General features: G+C 38.2%; 2 protein-coding genes across 2 annotated transcripts; both read right to left on the bottom strand.

Moving 5' to 3' along the window:
* Nucleotides 1-1106: 1106 nt before the first annotated feature.
* Nucleotides 1107-3724, bottom strand: LOC136209448 (PHD finger protein At2g01810). Its single transcript, XM_066000912.1, has 3 exons — nt 3362-3724; nt 2770-3010; nt 1107-2664 (listed from the first exon to the last, which is right to left on the bottom strand). Exons 1-3 carry the CDS (start codon nt 3660-3662, stop codon nt 1272-1274), a joined length of 1935 nt encoding a protein of 644 aa, XP_065856984.1. The 5' UTR covers nt 3663-3724; the 3' UTR covers nt 1107-1271.
* A 614-nt stretch (nt 3725-4338) lies between these two features.
* On the bottom strand, nt 4339-8997 carry LOC136209461 (cyclin-SDS). The gene is made up of 7 exons (XM_066000928.1): nt 7864-8997; nt 7388-7555; nt 6546-6712; nt 5877-6005; nt 5533-5713; nt 5267-5311; nt 4339-4602 (listed from the first exon to the last, which is right to left on the bottom strand). Exons 1-7 carry the CDS (start codon nt 8914-8916, stop codon nt 4570-4572), a joined length of 1776 nt encoding a protein of 591 aa, XP_065857000.1. The 5' UTR covers nt 8917-8997; the 3' UTR covers nt 4339-4569.
* Between the last annotated feature and the right edge of the window lie 9212 nt (nt 8998-18209).

The raw sequence follows: 18209 nt of genomic DNA, 5'->3' as shown, positions 1-18209 counted from the left end.
GTCTTGGCTCCGGAAATCTCTATAGACCCCATCAAGGATAGCCCTTTATAGCAATCACGCCCAATCTCGTGAATCATGGACTAAGTGGGCTTGAGGGATAACCCCGATTTACATGCACATGTTTACCTATCAACAGGTGACACATAACATTACTTTCAAAGCTTATAACCACATCTCATAGCTCCATCACAGTATAAATAGGGTAAGGCACTCCTCAAGATACACTACTCCATTCATTCACTAAGCTTACATTATAGCTTTGATTTATTGTTGCGTTTATCCTTAAGTCGTCCTACTAAGCTGACTTAGGCATTAGAACAAGTTAGTCGGGCTTCAGCCCCTCCTTTGATCCTATTTCTGTCTTATAGTAGGCTTACAAGAGGACTTACAGGATTCAGCGATATCACTTCATATCTATTAGGACCACGATTTATATAGATAAATTACACCCATGGTTCCTTTATTATTTAACATTATTTTAATTATGACCTTTGAATTTTGTACTTTACTAATTTAATAACCTTTTTTACTATTGATCAAGATGATCACTTCAATAGCAAGCAATTCTTCATGATAGAGCTGCAACTCTTCATGATAGAGCCGATGGAAATGATATTATAAGCAACTTTGATTTTTTTTAACTTTTTGATTTTGATGTCATTTAAATATTATTTGGTTAGAAAGGACAAAGTGATTGTTTATTAGAGGGAGAAAACTTCAAAAGTAGTGATTTAGAAAATAAAAAACAATGGTATATTGTAATGTGGTTCTAAACAAACTTGAATTCTTTGATTTTTTTTTCATTTTGAGGTTGTATCAATTGTTTTGACTTAATAATCAGTAAAAAGAGTCATTATGTAATAAAGTACAAAGTTCAAAGCATAATTTTCAAATTTGAAATTCAGAAGCATAATCCATGACTGAAATTTACTCCAATTTATATAGACAACTCGATTGACGTAATACGATTAACATGATTATTATTTTTTTTTGCATCTAAATCATATATAATCAAATGAAATATATGTATATATATATATATATTTATATATATATATATATATATAAAGCAATTAACCTTTTAATTCTAAATACATAATCAAATTTTCACTAGCCCCACTAAAACAATAAGTTGACTTGTAAAATGTAATCTTTTATGAACAAAAATATTTTCCTATCAATAATTAAAAAAAAAAAAAAAGAATAATCCTAATGTTGTAGTTAGATAAAGAAAACTAACCAAGTAATTTGGATGATTCTTGATTACTTTGTTACTTGCTGGTCTTAGTTTTGTTGATCCTGTTTGTGCAGATACGACATAGAAACAAAGGAGGAGGAACATGATCATCTTTAATGCTATTGCATCTGGTATGCTGCCAAACATGGCAAACATCACAAGCCACCATTCTTTCTCCATCATCATCTTTAGCCCTACATTTACAATCTATTGTCCAATCATTATCTCCACCTTGATACCTCAATTTCGTATCCAAGTTCATCCCATGCCCTCTTACCCATACCTTTAATTCATCAATCTCTATATCCTTCACTACAAACTCATCCATTAACCAATATGTGTCCCTTAATGCATTTTGCAACATTAATTTGAACTCACCAACTGTTGCATTTTCTGGAACCACCACTTGCTCACCTGGAGGCAATGGCCGAGTTAGCTCATTTACTAACTCATCATAACTTGGTCTCACTTGGTACATTAACCTCAGGGATGATGACGACGACGATGATGATGATGAATCATTAGTATCCGATTTTTTTACAAAATGCTTGCTGTCTAAGATTATTCTGACTGCCATACTAACTGCATCATACTCTGAGTAACCAAGTAAAACTTTCTTGTATAATAAGAGCAAATCCTTGCAAACATTTAGTCCTGGTAGTAGAGTTGGAATATCGCTATCTAACTCTACTTCCCTTTCACTTTTAGCTACTTCTGATGCATCCTCAAGTGAGAATGCTAACAATTTGCTTTGCGGCTCGTTTGCACGTACTATAATTTGATTCCCAAGGATGACCTTATTAATATGTTTAAGAACAAAATCAATCAAACCAGTGTCACCAATGTCAGCTTTACCTCTGATTGCGTTTCTCAATTCTTCTCGAAGCATTTTCGCCCCATAGTCCTCCAGAATTTCAAAAATAACCTTAACTACATGCTCCAATCTTCTTGCAGACCACCTGGTTTGCATTGCAGCAAGAACAGAAGCAAGTGATGCAGTGTTACTTGAATGTCTAGGCAAAGGAGTTTCGGGTTGTTGATTTGGTTCTGTTGAGTATTTAGACGAAATTGTAGCTAATGCTAAGGCTGTTTTCCTTTGGATTAGGGGTTTTGACTCAAAAGCAAGCATGAATTTGAGCAATTCACTGATAGTTGTCAATTCGCTCTCGCTAATATTCCTATAAATTTGAATGATTTGTTCAATTGATTTGCCTTGGCTTTTAATGGCAGAGTCAGAAATAATCTTACTGAGGTCTATTGAACCGACGATTTCAAGAGCTCTGTTGTAATCCTGCTTTGTGATCCCAAAGCTTCCACGGGATAACTTGTAACCCCATTTCCCAAACCAAGAACGCCCGTATGCAACTCCGTAAAGCAACCTGAGATCCATGGATCCCTTCTTTGACAGATCATGCACTGAAATGTCCCTGAACATAAAAAATGGCCATATTAGGAAAAAGCAAGCAGAAATTCAAAAATTGACTCTGATATGAAACTAAAGGAAACTTGTTTGATTTTGATGATTTTAGTACCGGGTAAGAAGACTTGCACAAAGATGACCCCAGAGATTCATGAGCTCTTCTCCATGGAGATAGTTAGAGTTTGATTCAGTTCTCACGCAGAGTAGGTGGCCAAAGCCATTGCAGTGAATGACACCATGTAACAAATGGGTTTGAAGCTTAAGGGACTCCTTCTTAAGAGGTTTGTTCCATTTACTATCCTCTGGAATTATAAAGTGATAGTTTCTCTTGGAGACAAAATGGTGACCCCAGCCTACAAAATTCATCAACATTCAAACTCGCTAACCAACTAAGAGAAACTCAATCAAAAAAAGAAACCAGACAAAGACAAATGGATTGAATTTGGGAAAATTATTCACAACTGATTAGAACCAAACAAATGAAATACAAAGTTCAAATACCAAAATAGCAAGCTGAGATAAAATTGGTAGTGAAAAGTGCAAAAGAAAATCAATAGATCACAGAATCAAAAATTCAAACATCAAAACTGCATATCTTAATGAAAACGCAAATCCATGATCATCAGAAGAAAAGAGATGATAAAAAGTTAAAAACCGGAAGAAAAGATGATAACAAAATCAGGGCAGCATGATCATATAAATACCCACGAATCTGCACAAGTCACAAGGAGGTTGCCCCGAGGATAAGTTTTTCACTGTATCTTCAACAGTGTAGAGAGGGAAAACGACGCCGTTGGATTCGCTGACAAGCAATGTGCACCAAACAGGATTGCTTCCAACACTATAATCTTCTTGTTCAGAGCACCGTTTGAGAAAGTCCCTAATATTATCCCTGAAAGAACCGCCAAAGTCCATCGCGGTTTCAGTGGCGGCGAAGTGAGAGAGAGAGAAGATATTTGGAGTTCTCTTCCTTTTCTTGCAAGCTTCATATATGGTTATCGGCATTTGAGGAGAGGAGAGGAAAACTGCAAGATCTTCAGTTCACGTAGAAGTGGAGAGAGTGTGTGGAAGAGAAGGTTTTCTAAAGGGGAGAGGCGGGAGAGTTTGATGCGCTGCGGAGTGGTATTTTGGTCATTTCAGTTTTATAACTAACTAGATTTTGTTTGCTTTATACGATTCTCACGTTTTATTAGCTTTTTGCGAAAAGTTGGGAATGTTAAAGGACTCGCCATACACACGTTTTTTTCTTCTTCTTCCATTTTTTTCTACCACTAAAACCAAATTTTGCTTTTGATTGCAGAAATTAGTCTGACTTGAAAGTCGCAAATTGGGTATTGTTTACAATTGATACTTGAGATCATATGTGAATTAAAAATCGCACTTGATAAATTTCTATAAGTTAAAAATTTGAACTACTTACGTCAAATTAAATTTCACTGACTGTTGTATTACAATTCAACAATGGTTTGTCGTAAAACCTAATATATTGAAACCAAATAATATAATTTGCTTATGTTTATGAAGTTCAGCCCTAGCATTTCCAAATGCATAGCGAAAATGTTAAGGGAGATACTATCTTGGAACACAACACAATCTGTAAACATTAGCATACTACAACTCTCTCCTTTTTTTTTTATTTAAGAGAACTCTCTCCTTTTTTCATATATATAAAAAAGGACGATATGCAGAAGTTTATGCTATGAAGCCATATAATGTCTCCAGCTGAAGATAAGCTAGATAAGGTAACTGATACATGAATATTGAATACAAAATCTGTCCACCCTTTGATTTGGACAGATGACATCAGGCATTTATGCTATAATGGAATATGAATCGGACATTTATGCTGTGGAGTACAAGAAGTTACAAAAATTTGAGATCAGAGTCATCTCTTCTAATCTGTACGCCAAGGCTAGCTTACATACTGTAGCAGCCACTCCAATGTCTGTTAAAAAATTGGCATAATCGATGATTAATAATGATACTGTCACACCATGATAGTACTTTTGGAAAGTGTAAATTAATAGTTATAACAGCTAACATAAGAATTTCTAAAAGAAAAATCATGTAAAAGTCTATCAAAAACGAAACTAAGAGCAATTCCAATGGTTCATACCATCAGCTACTCAATATACATGTTGCATCATCATTGTAAGATCTATTTAATAAACTTTATTTATTAAACTATCCACTCCAATGGTTAAATTCTACAACCGGAAACTACCAACTATAAAAGGGCGGCCCGGTGCACTATGCGTCCCCGCTGAGCGAGGGTCCGGGGAGGGGTCCCACTACAAGGGTGTACTGGGAGCAAGCCTTCCCCTGCCAATTTATTTGGCAAGAAGCCGCTCCTAAGACTCGAACCCGTGGCCTCTTGGTCACACGACAACAACGTTTACCGTTGCGCCAAGGCTCGCCCTCAACTACCAACTATATGATATTATTTTAAAAATTAAAAATATATACATAAAGATAGTCAAAAGGTTTAACCAACTACTCAATATCAATGAGTGGTTCCATTGGAGAGAGTTTAATAGATTAGTATAATGAGTGGTTCATTATGTCCCATTCGAGATGCTCGTGGAATGGCTTTATGATTGGTCTTTTACCTTTATGCATTCGTGCAAGTCGTTTTCATTTGTTCTGACATGAACCTGCAATTGATTAGGCGATTAATCAGAATCCGGAAGCATACTATATATTGACAACAGAAGGATATTACTAGTAGTGAAAGAATCTAGTCCAAAATGATAATGCATTGACTTAATGTTTTCTCACCCTATTAACAGCTTAAATCATGTATATTTTCAAGCTACTGATATGTAATTATAAGTTCAACAACTTCGGCGGCAATGCTTCTATGCTTACTATTTACCTCAATGACCCTTTGGTATGATTCAATTTGATCAGTCTCAAGGGAAGCCAGAATGACAAGGCCTGCTGCAACTGTGGAAGGCCAGTGCCGAAGATGCTCATAATCTGATAGCGCTAGCTTTGCCAGGTATCTGGCCCTCCTCTCTAATTTTGCATTAGCTCTAGCAGCTTTCAGGTAGAACCTAAAATCCGTTCATGATTGGATATTATATTTCAAGCTCTTGACTAAAATAATATATAATAGGAAGAACAAAAGGAATCATATGTCTAGTCAGATGCTATTTGCATATTGTTGCTGAGCGAAGACAGACGGGATATATAATGCAAGGGAAGAGTGGAAATTACCACATGAAGGTGTGAATGGTGGGCAAGAAGCACTGGAAGTTAAGAACCTCCTGCACCAGCCACTCCATGGCTACTACTTCAGATCTGCTGTACACATTGTTCTCTATGTGAAAGTTCTTTTGCCTCACACTGAATTGTCAACAGTGAAATTAAGTTAAAATGGAGTCCCTTTTTTTCTGGCACAAATCTTGCAGCTAGGTGCATATTTCATATCTTTGTTCCTCAAGTGACTCTGCAGCTATGATATGACCACAAATAACTTGGATGCCAATGCATCATGTTGTTTTTCTGATTTTTCATCCATCTATGGTTGATGTTTTCAAGTTCAATTGGGAGCTGCACATGTCAAGTTCACGAGTTGCTCGTTCTCATTCATATAAAGTATAGCTAAAACATTTAATGATATGACGAATGTTGATTTGTAAATTGAAGATACATTTTTCATCGGAAAACTTAAAAGGGTAAAATGGTAGAGCGAAACCTGTTAGGCCATTTAGTAATGAATTTTTTTACTTGGTATAACCCATATTGTGAGCTTATCATCAACTTTCTTTTAATCCTCCTATTCATAATTGTGTGTTGAAAATTCTGTTACAAAGTTACTAGACTTATTTCTCTGTCTCTATATATTAATCGCAAAAAGAGAAAAGGTAAGGTGAAGATAACTACCTATTGTAGGGCTGATTTTCTTCAATTCTAGTGGCCAATGTAAGACAGGCTATTCCAACAATCTGAAGGTTCCTTTTGTTCTTGAAATATCCTTTGCCTAGGAACCTATCCAGGAGGCTGACTCCGAGGAACATCGTCTCATGATGAAACTCCTTAGCAGTTGATTGCTGCTCATTCAAAGCAATATCCACCAATAAATGACTGATTTATCAAAAATAAACTCCAATGCAGTTTAAATACTAGATAGTATTCAAAAGTATTAGTACATGACAATAATAACAATAGAAGCCATATTACCCTCAGTTACTCCCTATTTCTTTCGATTAGGGGCATAACTGTAACATAAAGGTAAAGGTATGACAATTTTGTGCATCAAGAACGCGGAAGCTGATTTTGGAACTCGTCCAGCCATGGTTTAAGAATACTGCCAAACCCAAACGACACAGGCACCCTTAAGGATTTCCACTGCCAAAGCTTAAATAAATACCCAATAGAAATGAGAATCGAGTTTTTGGGTATGAATGGATAAAATCTAGTTAGTTCCCTATCTGCTAGAAATACTAATGTGCTCTAGAAGAAGAGACGATCATCCGTAACAAATTAAAACTTCTACAGGCAACACGAAGTACCCTTACTCAATTACTTGTAGCGATATAATTGGGTGTATTCCAATACATGGTACTAGGGAATGATTCGCTCCTATAACAGAAACAACATGCCAGCTGTCATCGTACACGTTACTTTACTGATCACAGAGACAAGTAAACTGCCTCGAGTCGCCAAAACGGAGCAAGAGTAAGTACGAGATCAAAGACTAGAAAGAAAGTGGAGAAGAAACTCACCTCAATTATCCAGTGAACCATCTGCAGTCGTTGATGAAAGATAAGATCACCACACTCCGTCGTGGTGCGATACATGTCCACGTAATCGTACAAAAATAATTTCCTTCTCTCCCTTTCTCTAAACCTCCGGTAGCTCTCCTCATCATCCTCATCTACGAACTTTACAAACTGAAAAAGAAGGATTCCAATGGATTTGAAATAAAAATCGATGTGTTTGGCTGCCTAGAAAAAGAGAGAAGAACTATATATATTTATGTGTTTTGCTAAATATTAAAAGATAAATATGCATCATAACTAATTAAAATAACACGTGAACTAGGATTTTAACACACAAAATAGCAAAGTACAATCAAACTTCACTAAAAGAAAGCATGAAATATAAAGAGAAAGTATACGGTTCTGTTTGAATTCCCTGAAAATGCCAGAAATTATACATCACAACTTGAATCATAGTTCAAAAAGTCAAGAGGACATACGCTGAGATGTTCTAGGCACTCTGCTTCAGCGAACAAGGATCTTTTGCTATCCAGAGGAACGCTTGATCTTGAGAATTGCTGCCTAAACTCGAGCAAAAATGAGTAAGTACGGGAAGGAGGAGAATCATCGGCTGATTTGACAGAGAATTCACTTCCAGAATCCAAGAAAATTGACGGCGTGTAATCTGAGAACTCGAGCTCCGACGAGCAGTCGACGAATAATTCCGATTGCAACTCCGAGAATGCTGTACCATGACTAGAAGAGTGTTCTGAAACAGCATAATCGAAAGAAAAATGCTCTGCACAGGAGAGATCTGCTTCGATTTTCAAGCTGTTCTGTTTTGGCTTCACTACAGACTCTTCAATGGAGACTGCATCATTTTTCAAAATCTCAAACTCTGCTTCGATTGCTCTTTTTTTCCCTTCTATGTCCGTTCTACGTGAGAAGCTAGAATCCACTACGGAAGCAATAGAGACTGCGTCGTTCTCGTTACTCTCTGACGGCAACTTTTCCAAATCTCGAGAGCCGGAGAGTGCAGAACGCTCAACATAAGAAATCTCTGATTTATTAACCGATATCGAAGTTCTTTTCGTTTTACTATCCTTGGCGCTTTCAATTCTCCTCTTCAACTTCGTACTTCTGTTTCCGGAAACAACACAATCAATTCCAAAATTCGAATCCACACACGATGATTCACTCAATTCCACTTCATTTATTTTCCTTCCATTTTGATTAAAGTAAGATCTCGTGTTCCTTCGTAATTGCAAATCGTCGTTGCTCTTTTTTTCATACGGCTCACGTAATTTTCTCTTCCTGGCGCTAGAGTCGACTAAAACTCTGCTCAAATTGCAAGATACTTCATCTCCTTGCAAGGAGGAGTTCGCATCCACAGGAAAACCTTTGTTCTTTTGAGGAGAGAGTGAGATCAAATTGGAGATAAGAATCGAAGATATTTGAGAGCGGACCCGGCGAGATCTTTTGGTTCTCTGCTTCTTCATGATTTGAGGCTGTAGTTCCTCTTTTGACTTGAGTTTACTGGACCTCAGCTTCATTTTCTGATAGTTTTGATCAGCGAACAGAGAAAGAGAGGTGGTGCTTTACTGGTTTTGATTTCTGAGTGAAAAGCTGAGTAAGAGCAGTTATGGAAGTTGGGAGTGAAGTGCGTAGAGGGTATGCGGGGAGATTTATAGTGTGCGTTTGGACCCACATGAAATTCTGTTTATTCTGCACGCACTGAATACTGTATTTAATTAATTATGCTAACTTTCAAAAACAAGGAAATATATACCCCTCAATTTTAAGCTCACCGTTTGTTTTACCTACTGTTTGCTGTTTATTGTTACTGTTTGCTGTTGCCATTTACTGTTACGGTTTGCTGTTTGCTTTTTGAAAAAACTGATTTTCCGAAAAGCAGAGATTCTCTGCTAGGCTGCTTTTCAGATGTGAAATGCAAACAGGAGGTCACTAACCAAACAACTAATGCTGCTTTTCAGATTTAAAAGGCAAACAGGAGATAACTAACCAAACACCTAAAACTCTCCCTTTTGAAATGAAAAGGCAAACAGGAGCGTGAAAAGTAGCAACCAAACGGGCCCTAAATTATCACATATAGGCCCTGTTTGGTAAAGAGCGTTTTGGGATAAAAAGAGCGTTTTTGACCAACTTTAGCAGTTTGACCACTGAAACCGCTGATTGGAGTGTTTGGTGGAGAGAGGTTTGGGAGAGAGTTTTGGGATGAAAACGCTAATTTTGAAAAAGCTCCTTTTAGGAGCTTTTTCAATTAGCGTTTTGCAATATTAAAATTAATGGACTTCTTTAACCCTACTTTTAGTTTACAGGTCCTAAAATTAAAAAAAGAAATGTCCTTATTCGTCTTTTTTGCACAAACCGCTATTATCAATCAGCTAATTTTTACCAAACAGGTTTACACAAACAGCTAGTCAAATCAGCTAATGTAATCAGCTAACAGCTAACAGCTAATGTAATCAGCTAACAGCTAATTCCCAAACAGGGTCATAATTTATTTTTTTAATTTCATATTATTTATGATGTTTAGTTTTTAAGGTAATTTTTTCTTATTTTACTTTTATTAATTAAGTTTTAATTCATAATTAATTATATATTTTTTATTTTTAAGTTTTCAGTGTATAAAGAATGGTTCAATTTAATGAATGATAAAAAAAAAATTAGAATTACTAATAAAGATAAATAAAATGTATATTAGTCTACAATATGTTACATAAACTTAATCCGAAAATGAAGGGAGTACTATTTATTAGTATTAGAGAAAACAAAATATCAGTATATTTTAAGAGTAAAATAATTATTTTATTAAATAATATACCTCGACACATATTACAAAAGTATATCAGAGAAATTTAAATTCGCATTTTCAATATCATAGACCGTGATAGGAAATATTAGACAGTGTTTGAAACTGGTTTTGACACAACGGCAAGAAACAAACATCGTCCATAATTGACTTTATAGTCTTTTTCTCCATTAATAACTTTATGATCTATCAATAAGTCAAATATATGTAATGATAAACAAAACTCTTATATTTTTCCATGAAGGAAAACCAGAGGAGCCGGCCTAGCGCCCACCTAGGGCCTCCCAATTTCGGACGTCTTTGATTCTAACTTTTTATTTATAAAATTCAAAACTTATTTTAGTTACAATACAATAACTATTGGAATCTCAGTTATTAAAAACTATCAACATATTCTCCAAAAAAAAAAAAATTATCAACATAAAAAAGCATGGTTTTGAGAACCGAATCGAACCGACCGGTTCGACCGAAACCAGTCATCATTCCGGACCGAAAGTGGTTCGGTTTTTAAATGCTTGAAAATCGGCCAGAACCATCTAATCCGGTCGGTTGAATCGTGACCCGTCTGAACCAGTCGCGATTAACCGGACTGGTCGAGTTACATTTTATACTCAATAAAAAAAATTGCTTTTACCACTCCCAAAGGCGAGGATCGAACCCTGGACCTTTGGTTAAGGGAGGAGGAGCCTTTACCACTCTACCACAATCCCGTGGTTATTTTTATTATGTTTTTAATTCATGATTGGATTTATAATTTTAATATTTTTAATTTTATTTATATAATTTTTATAAGTTAAAATATGGATAAAATATTATTTTTTATATAATTTTTTAATACCGGTTGAACCTCGGTTCAACCCCGATTGAACCTCTAACCCTTGACCCTTTGTCCTTTCCGGTTCTTTGACCGGTCTGTTGGTCCCGTGTAATGTAATAGGATTAGTTCCAATGGGGGGTTAGGAACTAATGTAACTTTTTCGCTTAATTGCTGACTTAATTTAATTCATTAAACAACTTCACTCAGTTTAGGTCAGCAAGGCTAAGCGCGATGCAAGACAGCTTTAGTCAGAGGCTGACTAGAACTGTTTTACTTGTGAGTTGGGAAATAACGCTTAAGCTCAGCTTCCAACTTAGCACTCTGATTACTCAGCGTCGGCTTATACAGATTATATACTAAGTAATTTAAACAAGCAACACATACATATATATATCAAGAGAAGGGTTAGAAATTACTCAGCAATCTTATCCTGGTTCGGCCTCACCGCCTACGTCCAGTCCCCAGAATCCTTCCGGGCTTTTTCAATCCACTACTGAGCTCTTTAAAGGTAGAGCACAAACCGTTTACAAGCAATTGAGTATGCAAGAGTACCTTCCTCTATTCGTCTACTCAACCCTACTGAGCGCTATAACCAAACACTCAGATTTTCTCTACCGCTGAGTAATAAAAACCGAGTACTCAGCACCACTCTCTCAATCTTTACAATTGATACAAATTTGTTCTTTCTAGATGAAGAACACTTTAGATGAATACAAATTCAATTTAGACTTTTACACAGAGATAGGATTTGGGTGTAAGTATTTGCTTTTCTTGTTTGTATGTGCTTGTATGTATTGTTTTTCTTTTTGTACTTCGGCAAAGGATCCAAGTGATGAACTTGTCCTTTTATAGTGAAATCTGATGCTTCAATCATTTGAATTCGGACATATCCGTTGGATTCAAACGGTCTTCTTGCGTCATTCATTGGTCAGCATACAGATTTGTAGGCCAATCCTGTCGTCTGAAATTAGCAGGCGTCAGGCTTATCTTCTTCCGCCAGGTTCGTCTTCTAGCGTCAGTTTCGTCTTTTAGCCAAATGCCAGTTGACCCATGCATCTCGAAAAGGTCTCTTTGCATAATTCCAAAGCTTCTGAATTGGCGCAGATCTCTGTCGGATTTTGTCTTCTAGTTAACGGATCATTGGCGCTGTCCTGATGAACACTCAGCTTGACTTAATAGATGTTGCCTTCGATCTTCATCTTTGATGATGCTGAGTTACGTTCTACTCAGCTTCCTCGGTCAGCTTCGTCTGCAAGCGTTAGTTCTGAAGAAGACTTTTCTTCTCTGACGCTGACTTGTATTCTACTCAGCTTCTTTGGCTCATGCTGACTTCATTCTGTCTTACTTTTTATTTTCGTTCTCATTTATCAATATACTCAACATTGAACAAACACATTAGTACAATTAAATCAAAGCACATAAATTTAATTGTCTTAATCATGGGATTAACTTAAATAATTTTGTCAAATCAAAATCATGTGGAAAGGTGTTTCAACAAACTCCCCCATTTTGATGTTGGCAAAAATATTTAATTATGGAACTCAGCATTGAGATTCCCCATGATCGATTTACCTTTTATACTTCTGAAGTTACTCCCCCGTAAAGGTTGCATCTATTGACTCAATTTAACTCTAAACCTTCTAAGATTTAATCGAGTGAAATTAAGACATGCTTTTACTGACTTAGTTCAATTCTAGACCTTCCAAGATCTAATTCAGATGAGCCTAGGTCAGCTTTCAAAAGAGGGTCAATACTTGGAACTTATAGTTTTTACTCGGTGTCGCATATAAGCATCAGAGTTGTGTGCTGAGTAAATTTTTACTTGTATATTTCTTATGTTCACAAGCTTTAATTTGTTGTTCAATGAATGGTTAAGTATGACAGATCAGCATATAAGCATAACAAGTAAGCATCGCATATATATAAGTCAGTTTGGATAAAAAGATGCTTTCAAATTATATAGCTCAGCATAACAAGAACATGCCATACAAAATAAGTTACAAGCACTATAGACTATTGCTAGCACTATCTCCTAATGTTGGCTTCAACTTGATTCGTCTTTGGTTTGGTTTGGGCAGTTCGTTGTTGCTGAGTGCCGGCAGCTGGCCTAGATGTCTCCCCCGTTTTCTGCTGAGTTCCAGCAGCTTGCCTTGGGCGTTCTTTCTCCCCCGTTTTACCAGCATCGGGAGTTGGAGGAGGAGGATAGAAGGTTCCCTATTGAACAACATGAGTCAGTTTTGATGAGTACAGTTGGAGTTGACTCGTACTCTCCCTAAGACCTTGGAAGACTTGCATGCCATCGGACATGGTGGAAGCGGGGATCTTAATATTGGCACTGAGCATACTTAGCAGATACTCTTGAGATTTCTCGATCCAAGTTATCGATTCTATCATCCGGGCATAGGATTGATGATACATCATGAGCAGGGCAGTGTCGTATTGTTGACGTTGAGTATTGGTTTGCCGGACCTGCGCAAGGGTGGTTTGAGTGCATTACAGAATCTCGTTTGTCTTTACTAGGTCAGTGTCCATTTCCTCTTTATTCAGGTTGAGTAGGCGAATGGCTTCACCAATCTGTTCGATGGAACACTAAGAGGAGGAGGAGATAAGGTCACGAGCTCCGGTCACCTCAGAGGTCAGCTGGGAGAAATGTTGGTTGACCTCAGCAGAGGTTGCATATGTTGAGTTCACAGCTGATAAGGCATTGAGTTGACCTTGGATGGAGTTCATATGATTCACCATCATCTGGAGTTTGGCCAACTTCACTATTGACTCTTGCTTGGGTTGTTGAGATGCAAAAGACGTCATGACACTCATCAAGTCTTTGAGACCCTTGATTTCGGTTAGAAGCTGAGTGACAGAGGAGAGTTGTGTTGGCTCAACATGATCAGACCCAGCAGCATCGGCGTTAGTTTGATGAATATCCTGAAGTAGAGCTTGAGCTGAGTCGATAATCTTCCTGCCAGACTCAGAAGCATTTAAGTAGGCATAGGATTCATCAGTTTGTGGTTCAGAGGCCGGAATTTTATCAGCACCGGATGGAGGAGGTGTTTGGTGCTGAGAAGTGGAGGTGCCAGCTTGGTCAGCAGCAGGAGCTGACAGATGCTCATTCTGCTTTGAAGGAGTAGGAAGAGGTGGATCAACAGAGACAATGACCTGCTTAGTGTCAGTCTGAAGTTGAGTAGATTTAGGAGGTTGAGGCAATTCAGAGCTGTCTTGAGCAGGAGTTTCCTTTGCTAGCTCGTTGGGTTGAGCAGCAAGGACTTCGAGCACTTGCTCAGTGGAAGGTTGAGCAGAAGTGTCGGCAGAGAGTGGACCCTTAGGAACTGTTGGGTCGGCTTGTTCCTTAGCTCGAGAAACAGAGGCTTGTTTTTCCTTGATTTGATCTGGAGTCGGTTCAACGACGGTGGTGAAAAACTGAAACTAAAGTCCGGTTAGGTCAGTGATTGGATATCTGAGTGGGGAATCATCTAACAGATCGATAAGATTTGGCTTTTGAGCTTTGCGTTTGAAACGCTTATCCGTATTGTCCTTAGGAGTTTTGGTTGGTGGAGACGGATCAGCATAAATGGACTCAATGGACTCAGAAGAGAGTTTAAGGTCAGTATCAAGGCCTTCCACAACCTTGTCCTTCACTGGTGACTCAGCAGTGTTCTCAGTTTGCTCAGCATCAACTGGTTTACTTTGCTCAGCATCACCCATCTTGTCAGCTTGAGGCTATCCCTCAGTATTACCCAGTTCATCCTCTTGATCACAAGGAGTTTTCTCCAGATCAATCTCTTGACTTCGCACAAAGTGTGATTCCTTGGTGATCACGAAGTCAAGTGGGTCAGCTTCAATCGGCTTCAACCCAGAGGTTTTCTTCCTCTTCAGAGGCTGGTCAGGTGTATCCTCACTTTCTTCCTCAGGCTCAGCTTGCCTTTTCTTCTTCTCCGCTGACTTAGGTTCCTCTTGAGCTTGCTCAGCAGTAGCTTTCTTCGCACTAGAGATTATCCGAATCTTCCTCGGAGCTGTGCTAATATATTTTGCGGACTGGTCAGCTTTCCGCTTCTTATCTTGCCTAGTACGGTCAGCGGGTTCTTTGTCACCCATCATATTCTTCCCTTTCTTGGTCAGCGCATCCTGTGCTGCTTCAACCATATTATCCCCTTCAACCATATTATCCCCTTATTCATTTTCATCAGTGGGATCTTCTTCAACCATAGCCCCCTTTCCTTTCTTGGGCTTGATGGGTTGGTTGTAGGCTAAACTGAACAGTACGGCAGCGGTGATTTCAGTACCAGAAATTTCAATCTCCTCTACAATACTAACCTTGTAATCCTGGAGTGTTCTGGTGATAAGGGAACCCATCCTGAGTGTTCTGGTACTACGTTGGAAAGCACCGATTAGAAATACGGGCATGTTGAGCGGCTTATAGTTCAGCATGTGCCAGATGAAGCACTGCTCAAAGTTTGAAGCTGATGAGGAGGAGTTGACCTTGGGGAAAAGAAAATTGGTCAGGATATAGTGAGCCATCTTTTGAGGCTGACCCATGCAAGTACTGGCTATTTCTCCTTTGTGGTTCTTTGGTTTACAGAACTCGATAGGGTAATCGACGCGTAAATAGTCATTCGTGGTCCTGAGTTCTGAACCTTTTGCCGTCAGTTTTAGAAGTTTGGCGTGGTAGGATGGTGTGATGGTGATGTCCTTGTTTTTGACCTTAGTGACTAAGTGGTCAACATCATCTTCGGCAACCCTCAGATTTGCGTAGAATTCTCTTACTAACTGTGGGTAAGCGGTGCCGGGAAGAGAGAATATCTCGGTCCAGCCGTTCTTAGAAATCAACTCGTAAAAAGGTTTCTCAGCTTCAACAAATCCTTTGGAGAACCAATGGGAACGGAAGACTTTAAATTTCTGCACACTTTTGTAGACTGGAAGAAAAACCCTTTCTTGGGGTTGCTTGTTCTTTTCCTTCTTCTTCCTTGAGGGAGTTGCTTGGTCAGCTTAGGGCTTTTTGTTAGGAGTGCTGACCTTGGATTGGTCATGCTGACCATGTCATTGAGACTCAGTGGAAGTCTCTTTATAGTCCTGCTGAGCAGGAGACGGAGGGTTTAGATCAGAGTTATTATCGTCGTAATCCCGACCAGAGTTGTTCTGGGAATCGTCAGACATGATGTTCTTGAGAGAGTTTAGAGGATTTGGGATTAAAGAGAGAGAAATCGAATGCCAAAGATTTCAAGTGTAAAGAGAGTTTAGTGGGAAATCGTCCACTATTTATAGTTGTTTTGGGTTGATCTGATAGGTCGGAATGGCGGTTTCACCTCGAGTTGATCAATCGACCGTTATCCCTGGCATTTATGACATATTCGGCGCATGTGTTTTCTATTTATTACGCTTATGTCATCCTAGGTGGCTACTTTAATGCGCGTGCTAACATTTATTATGCAACTGGCTTTACTCAGTATCTAGAATACTAAACGTTTTTAAAGTTCTGAGTGCTCAGTTTTACGTAGAAGGGATTTTTGTATGCTTAATAATTCAGCTCATGGTAATCACTCAGTATGTATGTATACTCAGCATAAGGTGATTTTATGTTATTCATATTAGTTCAGCATGCAATATTTACTAATCACTCAGCATGTAATAATCATTCAACATTCATTTAAGCGTTAAAAACTATTGAAGAGGATTAAACATACCGATAGCTTCCCTTAGTATGTTAAATTGCTCACGAGCCAAAGGCTTCGTGAAGATATCCGCAAGATGTTCATCTGTTGGAACATAGGTCAGCTTGATCTCACCTTTGAGTACATGGTCTCTAATGAATCGATAGCGAATGCTGACATGCTTCATCCTGCTGTGTTGGATTGGATTTTTGGATAAGTTAATGGCACTCTTGTTGTCGCATTTGACTTCGATTGTTTCAGTTTGTACTCCATAATCCTCCAGCTCTTGCTTAACCCATAGGACTTGGGCCACACAGCTTCCAGCAGCAATGTACTCAGCTTCAGTTGTTGACAGGGCCACTAACGATTGCTTCTTACTGAACCAAAACACTATACAGCTTCCAAGGAAGTGACACCTGTTGGTCCCTGGTAATTAGTTCCAAGGGGGGGTTAGGAACTAATATAACTTTTTTGCGTTTTAATTAAGCTGACTGGAAGTAATTTTGAGAGTTTATTAACTCGGCTTTTGGTCAGCTTGGTGAGATATGTTTGAAGACAGCTTTAGCCAGATGTTGACTAAAGTTGTTTTCTTGTGAGTTGAGAATTGACACTCTTGGAGGTCAGCTTCTAACTCAGCACCACTTATTTTCTCAAGGTCAGCTTAGGCAATTTATATGATGAGTAAATATAGCAAACAACACATACAATATAAGAGAGAGTTCAGAGATTACTCAGTATCACTTATCCTGGTTCGGCCTCTCTGCCTACGTCCAGTCCCCAGAGTCCTCCGGGCTTTTTGAATCCAATACTGAGCTCTTTAACGGTAGAGCACAAACCAATTACAAGGCAGTTGAATATGCAAGAGTACCTTCCTCTATTCATCTACTCAACTCCTACTAAGTGCTACAACCCAGCACCTAGATTTTTCTACCACTGAATGCTTACAACCAAGCACTCAACTTAACACTCTCAATATTCCTATTGATCACAAACTTGTTCTTTTTATGCTAAAGAACACTTTAGATGATTATACAACAATCAATCTAGCATTTACACAGAGAATGAAAAGTTGGTGTAAGATCTTTTTGTATTTGAATGCTTTCAAGATTTTCTCTCTTTGTATTTTTCTCTTAATTCTTCAGTAATAAACCAAGGTTCTTCATTGTCCTTTTATAGAAGGAAATTGCAGATTTGGATCTTGAATTGTTGTTACCGTTAACACCAAAACGGCTCTTTTGGGGAACAATTTCTGGCCAGCTTCAGACTTCTCCGCCATTCCTTTTCTCTGTTTTCTTCAGGCGTCAGATTTGTCTTCTTGTGTCTGGCTTGTCTGTTTGTGCCAGTTGTCTTTTACCAATAATCCAATGACCCATGACTCTTGGAATTAGTCTTTTATGTGTCTTCGAGGTTCCAATTATTGGTGCAGAAGATTTGCAGACTTTGTCCTTTAGTGAACGGATCCTTCATGCTGTCCTAACTGTCATTTAGCTTTCTTCGTAATCTTCGGATGTTCAACTTCTAAGCTGAGTTCATTCTTGGTCAGCTCCGCTC

This window comes from Euphorbia lathyris, chromosome 10, assembly GCF_963576675.1.
Source record: "Euphorbia lathyris chromosome 10, ddEupLath1.1, whole genome shotgun sequence".
Lineage (NCBI taxonomy): Eukaryota > Viridiplantae > Streptophyta > Magnoliopsida > Malpighiales > Euphorbiaceae > Euphorbia > Euphorbia lathyris.
The sequence above is the reverse complement of the archived record's forward strand: the minus strand, read 5'-3'. Positions and strand labels throughout refer to the sequence as shown.

Coding starts and splice junctions, on each gene's coding strand:
- LOC136209448 (XM_066000912.1), bottom strand. CDS start 3,662: ATGCCGATAACCATATATGAAGCTTGCAAGAAAAGGAAGAGAACTCCA. Junction 3,011..3,361: donor TGACTTGTGCAGATTCGTGG/GTATTTATATGA, acceptor TGAATTTTGTAG/GCTGGGGTCACCATTTTGTC. Junction 2,665..2,769: donor TGTGCAAGTCTTCTTACCCG/GTACTAAAATCA, acceptor TTTTATGTTCAG/GGACATTTCAGTGCATGATC.
- LOC136209461 (XM_066000928.1), bottom strand. CDS start 8,916: ATGAAGCTGAGGTCCAGTAAACTCAAGTCAAAAGAGGAACTACAGCCT. Junction 7,556..7,863: donor AGTGCCTAGAACATCTCAGC/GTATGTCCTCTT, acceptor CTTCTTTTTCAG/TTTGTAAAGTTCGTAGATGA. Junction 6,713..7,387: donor TGGTTCACTGGATAATTGAG/GTGAGTTTCTTC, acceptor TTGAATGAGCAG/CAATCAACTGCTAAGGAGTT.